The 10,340-nt window shown below is 42.6% G+C and overlaps 2 protein-coding genes across 2 annotated transcripts; one reads left to right on the plus strand and one right to left on the minus strand.

Moving 5' to 3' along the window:
* Positions 1–927: 927 nt before the first annotated feature.
* On the minus strand, positions 928–3,063 carry LOC112278171 (D-xylose-proton symporter-like 3, chloroplastic). The gene has a single exon (XM_024511345.3). The coding sequence runs from the start codon at positions 2,617–2,619 to the stop codon at positions 1,111–1,113; it is 1,509 nt and encodes a 502-aa protein (XP_024367113.1). The 5' UTR covers positions 2,620–3,063; the 3' UTR covers positions 928–1,110.
* A 1,634-nt stretch (positions 3,064–4,697) lies between these two features.
* Positions 4,698–10,134, plus strand: LOC112278149 (protein TIC 40, chloroplastic). The gene is made up of 14 exons (XM_024511289.3): positions 4,698–5,140; positions 5,629–5,716; positions 6,030–6,087; positions 6,289–6,306; positions 6,543–6,855; positions 7,050–7,171; positions 7,440–7,500; positions 8,065–8,161; positions 8,381–8,421; positions 8,635–8,680; positions 8,816–8,910; positions 9,087–9,190; positions 9,454–9,501; positions 9,779–10,134. The coding sequence occupies exons 1-14, from the start codon at positions 4,900–4,902 to the stop codon at positions 9,839–9,841; spliced, it is 1,395 nt and encodes a 464-aa protein (XP_024367057.1). The 5' UTR covers positions 4,698–4,899; the 3' UTR covers positions 9,842–10,134.
* Positions 10,135–10,340: the final 206 nt, after the last annotated feature.

Here is a 10,340-nt window from a genome sequence, read left to right on the forward strand (position 1 = left end):
ACCGAAAAATTTTCATTCACTCTGCATACTCAATCCTATAGACACCCTTTTAATTCTTCAATCACAGACGTAACTTCAATTTCACAAAACAGTCAAGAGTAATCACACCCACTTCATTAAAACCTCGATTCACTAGTACAACACTGACTTTTAGCAACGATTGCCTCAGTCTTCCCAAAACCCTATGAAGAAAAAAAAAAACCCCAATTCTCAGTTTTCTCTCCCTCTCCCCCCCCCCCCTCTATCCTCCCCGAAGCATGAAGCTAGCTCTCGGACCCTTAAAAACTCTTATTCTCTCCCTTTCATTTCTTTACCTATCCTCCCCTTTAACCTTAATTCTCTCCTCTTTCAAACCCTAGCCTCTGAATTTCTTCAATCTTCCGTCTTAGATCCGAAATTGGCTCCGCCATCAAAGCTTTCTCCTCCATTTTTTGCCTTTTAAAAGGTTTTTTTTCTGGAAACAACATTCCCTGAAACAGCACACAGAACAAGAGAGCCTAAAATAGAATCGAAACCCCCATAATCAGGACCACATTGAGTCGCCCGACCAATTTAGGTCTCATATTGGCTAAGAGGCCCGTAGTAAGACTTGGATGTTCCCGTAATTGGGTCAAATTGGTCCTTCGTGTCAGGCTCGCTTAGTCATAGATTTAGTCCTTTCGATTCTGTTGACTCCGACTATTGGACTCGAACGGAGCATTTCGTTACTGGTAAGTATGCCCTGACCGACTGTGATGGGGTCTTTGAACTGGCCCCTGAATATTGGCACTGGAATTGGTCGTTGCTTCCAATATTCGAGGTAAGTGAATATTAATAAAAGTCCCCTTTCTTTATATTTTCATGGTATACTCGTACTACAACAAGACAGCGTACATGTAGGAAACTTGTCTTGCAAGTTAGATATTTGTTTTGCAAGTTGAACGTGTATTGGAGGTGCCTCAAATTTAATATTTATATGCAGGTTAAGAATTCTGGGAAGTCGTTCTTGAACTGTACAGGATAATACCGAGATCCCTTCTTATGAAAAACATTTACCCCAAAGATTTCAATCACAGGTCCCTCTCTTTAGCAAAATCATAAGTCTCTTTCATAGTTGTATCCTTTCGGTTTCTACTTGCTCTCCAGCTTGGCTGTGATCTGCTCTAGAGTTAAGCCTTTTGTCTCCGGAACACTCGTAAAAATGAAAACGAGGGCGAACAAGCTAACGATGCCGAAGATCACAAATGTGTAGGATTCACCGACGAGGTCTTGGAGAGGAGCAAACGCTAATGCGACCACAGCATTTGATCCAAAGTTTATGAGCGTGGTCATGCTGAGAGCTCGGCCTCGTGTGCGAAGCGGGAAGACCTCAGACACCACGAGCCAGGAGATAGGGCCGAAAGAGATCTGGTAGCAGCCAACGTAAAGAAGCAGGGAGCCTACGGCAAGATATGGATAATCTTTTAGAAAAGAGAAGTATGCAGCAAGAGTGACTAGGCTCAAAGTGATGCCAGTTACTCCACCAAGGAGTAAAGGACGTCGTCCCAGCTTGTCGACGTTGAGCACCGCAAGAGCGGTCATGATAAGCTTGAAAATCCCTAACAAGACAGCCAGCTTGGTGGCATCGGATGCAACGGAGAAGCCTGCAGTCTGCAAAATGGTGGCCGCGTAGTAGAGAACGCTGGGCTGGCCAGTGAATTGCTGAAAGAAGACGAGCCCTCCTCCAACTGACAGAGCTTTTAGGTTAACTCCTTGGAACAAATCTTTGAAGGAAACATTCACATCTTCTCCTTCACATGCAGTTGTGAGGGCAGACCATTGCTTCTCTGATTCCTCTTCCGCCGATTCCAGGCTGCATGATTGCCCTCGGAGCCTTTGAAGCGCGCAGGCTGCGTCTTGTTTTAGTGTTCTTTCGTTACCCTTACCTTGAACTGCTTGAAGGAGAAGCCATCTCGGAGATGGCGGCAACCACCACATGCCGATGCCCATCAGCAGTCCAATTGGAGAAGCAAAACCGTACATAACTCTCCACCCGCCTACGGCATCAACTTGGTTGTTGCCAACCAAATACCCTAGTAAAATTCCACATACTATGAAAGCTTCCTTGAGAGAGATTAGAGTTCCCCGAATCTGGCTGGGTGAAGTTTCGGCGATGTACATGGGCGCCGCATGCATGGTCAATCCTATCCCGAGGCCAAAAATTATCCTCCCTATCACCAAAATCGCAAAGCTCGGTGCGAACCCCGTGATCAAGCTCCCGAAGATGTAAAGTAGCGACGCAACCATGAGCTCCTTTCGACGCCCAAGGAAATCAGCAATGTTGAACGCGACAACGGACCCCAAGAGGGCGCCATAGAGCGACCCACTGACAACCAACCCTATCTGAATTGAGGACAGGTTATACCAATCCGTGCCGCTCAACTCCGGCGAAACGATGGACACGGCTGCTCCCGAGGTGGCGCCAATGTCGTAACCGAAGAGCAAACCTCCAACTGCAGGGAAGAGGAAGGGCAAAAGCACCGCACTCCACTCAAACTCCGTCTCCTCTCCCGGGCCTTGTCGCTGCACCAACGGCTCAAACAACAGACTCACATCCTTCTTCACGTTCACAGCACCAACATTACTGTCCTCCCCGTCCATGGCCAATCCCGAGGTCGTCCAGCACTAAACGCAAATCAAAAGACCTCAAGTTCCAGCACTTCTCCACAACCTTCTCAGACACAGACGCACGGACTCAAATCCCTCAAAGCGTGGTATCAATTTACAGCGTTTCATGAACTCAGCAAGTCGACATCTGCTCCTGACGCATCCACCGCAAAAGACTGCAAGGTGACGGAGGCGTGAGCTAATCAAACACAGAAACCGAGAGGTTAAGGTCACGCCCACGACGATTTCCTCGAATACGGTTCAAAATCTGCAGTCGAAGAAGGACATTACTACACGCGTGGAGCATTTTGTACCATGGCCAGTGTATGCGCTGGCTTGCACTGCAAGCGATATCAAAATCATGCACTGATTGATCCATAGGGTGACGAGACGTGTGATCGAGGAGGCGGAAGTGATCGTCGATGACGATGGCGGACTTAAGAGCCTCTCGGGAGTCGGTAGCTGCCTAGAATGCCTCCCTGGCGCGGAGATCGGTTAGTGGGTTCGCACGCCCATTTCCGCTTCGACCCCAATTCCGCCAAGTTCCCATTCCCGTGAAGCCCCCCTGTTCCCGATGTACCCCCATTCCAGCTAAAACCTCATCCCCGCAGAACTTCTATTCCAGTTGAAACCAATTTCCGCTTCACCCTTTCTACAGCTGAACCCCTATTCCCGCATTCAGCTAATGTACAGCTCTAGGGGAAATATGTGTAATTGAGCATGGAAATTCCACAAATATGTTTTGGTCTTCGTTTCCTTTTTTAGAGTTTTGTGATTTTGTTGTGATATGATTTCTATCAGGTAGATTTTTGTTAGCTCCAGCTAGAGTCCTACTCGAGAACATTTGTTTGCGTTTGGTTATATATTGTCACAACTTCTATTCCAGTTGAGAAATTTTACCTTCTTGTTTGTGTGTGTGTGCAATGCTCTTGAATGTCATATTTGTGCATTCTAACCGAAGTTTTAAATGCTTCCAATGAAATAATGGATGATAAGTTCGTTGGTTGACTCAAGATCGTACTAAATAGCCATACTTTTTATGGTCAAATAAATGAGGATCATATTAGTTATTCAGTTCAAATTCTTACTTGTTAATATATTAAAAAAAAAAAAAAAAAAAAAAAATATGAAGAAGAAGAAGAAGAAGAAGAAGAAAATAATAGGCAGAGATTGAACTGTTTGTATTAATTTTGGGATTTTCAAAATTCAATTTTGATATTGGTTGTTCACAGTTTTTTTTTTTTTTTTTTTTTTTTTTTTTTTCATGTTTACTGTGCAAATTCGAAGGATTCTACAAATTTGTTTTTATTCTTTTACCAAGTTTTACTTTATGGCTACAAAATATTTTTTTTTAAATGTATATTAAAAAGTACAACAAGATATTCTTAGCAATCACAACGAATTTTTTTGCATAAAACTTAAAAACTTAAAGTCCATCAATATAAATGCTAGATATGAATGTATACATTATTCATAATCCAAAACATGTATTCAGATGCTCTTGAATCAATTATTTGAAATCATACTGAAATTTAAGTTTGATGTATATATATATACAAACATATATCAAATCTCAAATTAATTAAAGGATTTTTTTTTAAACTAATTTTTCGACAATTAATTTAATTTGTGGAAAAACGAATTGTTCAATTCAGAGACCAGTTAGGCAGTAACGGAATAAGTTCAGGACCGTCGTGTCCTCGCAAACACATTCCATTCCAAATTCCATTCGGAACATGCCAGCTGAGTCTGCACAGATGCCAATTCCACTTCATCCCGCAGTTCCGCTGAAACAGCTCTCAATTCCATTATCACCTTCTTCCTTTTACTTTATCCGAAAATCGAAAGTACCTTTTTCTTCACGACGCTCCCCGACCTCCTTCCCTTAAACCTTACGGATAATGTCTGGCACGAAAGAAATGACTCTCCGACCTCCGGTTGAAACACCCGCATGAGCTGGAGAGACTAAAATTCGCTGTTCGGTAACGCAGGTGACCTCTCAGGAACCACCGTCCTTCGGTCGCAGATCGTCTTCTAGTGTCTTGTGTCCAGCCAGGGTTCTATTTGGACGTAGCGAAGTTGCGCATGCTCCCTGCGCCATCGCCATCGCCATCGCTACTGGATTTTGGTGTAGAGGCGGTGAATTGTATAGTTCGGGAGAGGAGGAGAGCAGGGAGGAAGGGGCTGTCGGCGCCCGCAAGCCGCATTGGGAACGGGCGAGAATTGGGAGAAATAGGAGGTTTCTGAACTTCAGCTTGAGCCTCCCGTTGAGAGATGGCCATGGAGTCGCGACTCTTGCAAGCAGGGGATGTATCCTCACCGCGAGGGTGTTTTATTGTATCCAGTGCGAGGGATGGCGCGGGGCATAGGCAAGGTCAGCATGGATTCCGAGTGTCCGCGCAGAGGTTTATGAGGGGCGTCCAGGTGCGACAAGGTGGGAATGTGTGTGGGAGGCTGGAGAAGAAGGTTTCGAAGTCGAAGAGTGTTGTGGTAGCTGCTCGGAAGTCTACTCAAGGTCTGTGAGAATTCCTATGTGGATTGCGCATTTTCTGGTTGTAGGTAGTGTTCCGGGGGTTAGTTTGGAAGCCAAGGTTCGGGAGGGCTCTCAGTGTATATTCCAGGTGTTTTGGAGTCAATGAAATATTTTCCTGAAGCTTCCAAATGGGCCCGTGAGTATTCCGTGACTAATTTTGGAAATTTCTTTAGTAATAAGTGCAGATTATCATTTGAACATTTGGTTTTCTTCAATGCTATAGGAATGGATTGCACTTGCTGTTGTGTACATGCAATTGAGGAAATGAACATTGAATGTGATAGTGGAGGCGTTTCCGTTGAGCTTAGGCATGAAATCAGCTACTGCAATGCGGGTACCTTTAGGGTTAACGAACTTCTGTTGGAGCATGAGTGCGAAAATTGCAGCCGTGACAGTTCCTCGTCAACGTCGTTTTCTTGCCCTAATTATGGCGAGAATTTCAATATAGTGAAGGTGGTGTTGAATGACAGAGCAACGGGAGACTGTTGTAAGCAAGGACGACTCGAATGAGTACATTGAAAGCTCCGCTGAAGCGCAAGGGTCTGGATATTCTTACATGTGCGTTCTTGCTTCCTTGCTCATTAATTTCTTTTTCATTGCTTACGTGTCCCAAGCAGATGGGTTTATCCTTAAAATACTAGTATTTTAGATGCAGAGACTTTATTGGTTTTGAATGTGATATGTGGCAATTAGTTGTGAAGGTTAGGGTACGGGGGACAAATGATTCCTCCACAGTATCTCCAAATTTTCGCGAGCTAAGTATGTACTTGCATCTACGCGGGTAGCGTCATGGTAGACTGGATAACACGTCAGCACTAGAAATTCACAAGGCATATGTGTTTGATTCTTAATGCTGAATCGATTCTTGCAGTGGATCACCTCTATTATGGATCGGTGTGGGAGTGGGTCTTTCAGCTCTTTTTTCTTTTGTAAGTCACATTGAGTTATGTATTTGCATTTAGAAAAAAAGTATTGCTGCTAAAATTTCTGATTTTGCATTCAGGAACCTCCTCACATGGCTTGGTTAACAATCCATCAGTTGGGAGGTAATAGAAAGTGATGTATACTACTTGGTCTAGTTATGTCTCTAGTTATTAGACTGACATGCATTGGGTGGTGTTGTATGGCAGGGTGCTAACGCAGTCAAGGTGTAGTACGCCCCTCAGTTATCATCTCAGTTTACTGTTATCATTCATCTTATAGCTTATTTGCTTCCACTACATTTATTTTGCCTCTATTGCTTTGGTTTTAGCCTAATTTCTTTTGATGTATTTACCTGTATTGTTTAGGGCTCTTAACGGCCTCATTTTACTGCTCTTTGAATCGTATTCATAGTTAGAAACGATCAATTAGAGTATCGAGAATAAATAGGATTGTGGTGCAGAGATACGCCATGCAACAAATGTTGAAATCCATGACCGGGAGCGCTGGGGGCCCTGGTGCTAGTCCGTTCGGTTCTCCTGGTGCTAATCCTTTTGGAGCACCAGGTGGTAACCCATTTGCTGGTATGCCAATGCCTCCACCAGGTGCTGGGTTCCCGTTCCCTATGCCTCCTACTGCAGCTTCTCCTTCTCCTTCTCCTGTCAGTGCTGCAGCTGCGGCACCTCCGGTCGATGTGTCTCCTACTAATGTGACATCCTCCCAGCCCTCTGTCGTAAGCGAGACACCAAAAACTTCTACTGATGCTAAGAAAACTGGTAATTTTAGCAGCTATACCCATTCTTCCGAATCAGGATGACTCAAACTTCTGAAATGTACATCTTGCGAAATCAAGTTTACTTGTGAAGGGTATGGTTCATATGTCATTCTCATTCACCAGTTCTTGGAGTGAGCCTCACGTTTCTTTCTTCTGAATCGTGTACGCAATGTCTCTCTCTTTTTTTTGCTACAGCTTTTACAGATGTCAATGCAAATGAAATCTTAGAAAGAGAGCAGCAAGCAGCAGCAGCCAGGTTCAGTGATCAAGCTCCATCAGCATCAGAGCCTACGAGGCCCTACTTTGCAGATCCTGAGGTGAGTCTAGAGTTTATGTTGAATCTGTCTGTTTTCTTTGGATTCTTTATATTATCCTAGCAACAGGATTCTGGAGCATGACCTTGTTAATAATTTGATCGAATATTGTGAATTTCAGCCTTTTATAACCGGAATTATTCTCTTTAACAAGTGTATTCATGCCATAATCTAGCAGTTTAATTAATTTGCCTATGGTTTGAATTATCAATACATGGTGACTTTGAGTACACTCAATATTCTGAAATGTGAGGCGTTGGTGGGATGAAAGTTGGTAGATTCTAAGAGTGGAAGCAACAGTGGAGCTGGAGCTGGCCCATCATCTAACGATCGTATGATTTCTTTAACTTTATATTTTAGATTTGAATGCGCAAGCACTGATGTGCTTTCTTCCCATTATTCTGAAATTAGACATAGCATCAGTAATCATAAATTTTTTAATCTCTGGATACCACCATAGAAAGTGGGTATAAGGGAGGACTTCGGTTATAGTCCTCGTCCCCTCCCTGACCTTGTGCCAAGTTGTTTTGAATGCACAACTTGGCCCGTGCTCTCATGGACACATGTTCGTGCATGTCATTTCATGAAGTATTGAGTTCCCATTACCTAATTTGGGGTTAGGCCCTGCTTGAATCAAAGGGTCCCATGGTCCTCCATTACCAGGACCTCGCGGGTCCACTCTTGCTCAAAGTATATGTAGCTTAGTCATTGTTCCTTCTATATTAGGTGGAATTAATGTGGGAAAGAATTTTGGTTCTTAAAATACTCATTCATTGCCCCTTCAGGTCGTCTTCTTACCTTAAATTGGGAAAGAGGGTTTAAATTATTTACTTAGAGTAGTTCATTTTCTATTGGGAGAATTTCGTAATGATTGGGTTGTTTGTTGTTGTCTCTAGCATGGAATTCTGCTGGAAAAGGAAAACAGACGGTCTTCACTGTTGACCAATTGGAGAAGATGATGGAGGATCCAACAGTTCAAAAGATGGTTTACCCGTATGACCTTTTTAGACCTCAACCAATCTTGTGCTCTTGAGATTGGAAGTTTCATCTTATTTATTTTGACAAGACATCTTGGTGTTTAGGGCAATCCTGCTCCTAATTCGCACCTCAAGTCATGCAGTGTTTTTAACGTATGATGCAAAACTTTAGGGTGATTGTAGTTTTTACATGCTGCTTGTGGTTGCTGATATATCTTCGTTTCTTATTTGCCAGGTATTTGCCAGAGGAAATGAGGAACCCGACTACTTTCAAATGTAAGTTTATCGTTTGTCAAGGTTATTTGGATAGCATAGTTTGTTTAACGTAACTGCTTTCCCCTGATGACGCGAATAAATAAGAACAAAACGTACAAGTAAGAAACTTGTGGAGCTTGTGGTCACAGTTCGAAACATTTATGACTCAAACATTGTATGGTTTCGTGGTATTAAGAGGTTTATCTGGAGTCTGATCTGGGATACAATATGCAGGGATGATGCAAAACCCCCAGTACCGGCAGCAATTGCAAGATATGCTGTAAGTTTCTTAAGCAGCTAGAGATTGTTAAATGAACAAGGTTCTACGTAAGTATTTATTGATGCATTCGGTGGCAAGACGGATGTAGTTCAAATTGTAATTGAATCAATATTGTCTTGGACGTATCTGGTACAGTAATAGTATGGGCGGAGATGGTGCGTGGGACAATCGCATGTCAGACATGCTGAACAACTTCGACCTGAACAGCACCGAGGTCAAGCAACAATTTGGTATGTTTTGAAGGCTCGATTTACATTCAATTACACCTCCGTGATATATTGAGATCCAGAGCCAAGTTGTGGCTTGGTCTTTTCTTCGACATCGAGTTTTGGGATGCTGTGACCATTCTGCTTTGTACATGCAATTCATTTCCCAATGTTAAACCATGTTCATCCATGTGTTACAGAACAAATTGGGCTAACTCCTGAAGAAGTTGTAGCCAAGATCATGGCAAACCCAGAAGTTGCGGTAGCTTTCCAGAACCCAAAAGTCCAGGCTGCTATTATGGATGTAAGTTGTGGTTTCACTCTCATATAAACTTTTGCACTATAGTAGTCGTCCTGGGTGTTGCTCCATATATAATTAGTGTCTCTAGCCTGGTCAGAGGAACTGTCATAAATGTATAGATCAATGACCTTGTTGATTAGTAATTAGAGGTAGTAACAGACTATCAAATTTTCAGTATTTTATTTTATTTTTATATTTTTGGTGTTTTGCGACGATTCATTTGTTCTAATATCGATCTCTTTTTTTCTTTTTTTTGATGGCTTCAGTGCTCAACAAATCCATTGAATATTACTAAGTATCAGAATGACAAGGAGGTATGCATGTCTGATCTTTGTGTTTGTAGAAATTTTCTATGGTTAACAAAGTGCATTTGCGTCAATCTTTTGCAATAGACTTGGTAATACTTCTTTACAGACTCATGTCGTTTCATGGTTATGTCTAATCAGAAAATTCATTTAGTATAGCATCGGAACATCTTTGATCGGAGTTTACACTCATGTAAAGTGACTTGCCCTCTGCAACCCGGAAGGCGTTAGGGGTCTCGATGAACTCTTCAACATAATGTTCATTGCTTTCCCTGAAAATATGCAGGTTATGGACGTTTTTAACAAGATTTCCGAGTTATTTCCTGGTATGAATGGATCGCCATTTTAGAACAGTGAGGTTTATTCAAGTGATACTGGCCCAAGTGCAGATAATGTTGCAAGAGACAGTGGGACATAAGAGTGGTAGTCTTAGGTTATCCCCAACACTAATTTTGGTATATAGTTTTGCTGGAAAGGATGTCATTGCTCGACACACGACAAACTGAGACAAAGGTGGATGTGGACGCCATTTGAGTGATTTGGCTAGGTAGAAAGAGAGATGAAAATCTATGCAGTGTCTCGATTCAATAACTGTCGATTTCCTGCTTCCTTATTGAGTAAAGATCATATTGTGCTGATGAACCTCTTCTTTCAAGTCTGGATTGGAACACCATGTAACTTAACTACTGCAGTACATTTATGATTGTGTGCATTAAGTTCCAACCTCGGGTACCAATTTATAAGCTGGGTGTAGAGGACTATTGTTAGTTCTTCCCATCTCTTGCCTAATTTGCCAAGTTGAGTTCATTCACCATGTCAGTGCATGCAGCCTCAAGTTCTTATCACCA

The sequence above is a fragment of the Physcomitrium patens genome, chromosome 26 (assembly GCF_059467195.1).
Source record: "Physcomitrium patens ecotype Gransden chromosome 26, ASM5946719v1, whole genome shotgun sequence".
In the NCBI taxonomy this organism is placed as follows: domain Eukaryota; kingdom Viridiplantae; phylum Streptophyta; class Bryopsida; order Funariales; family Funariaceae; genus Physcomitrium; species Physcomitrium patens.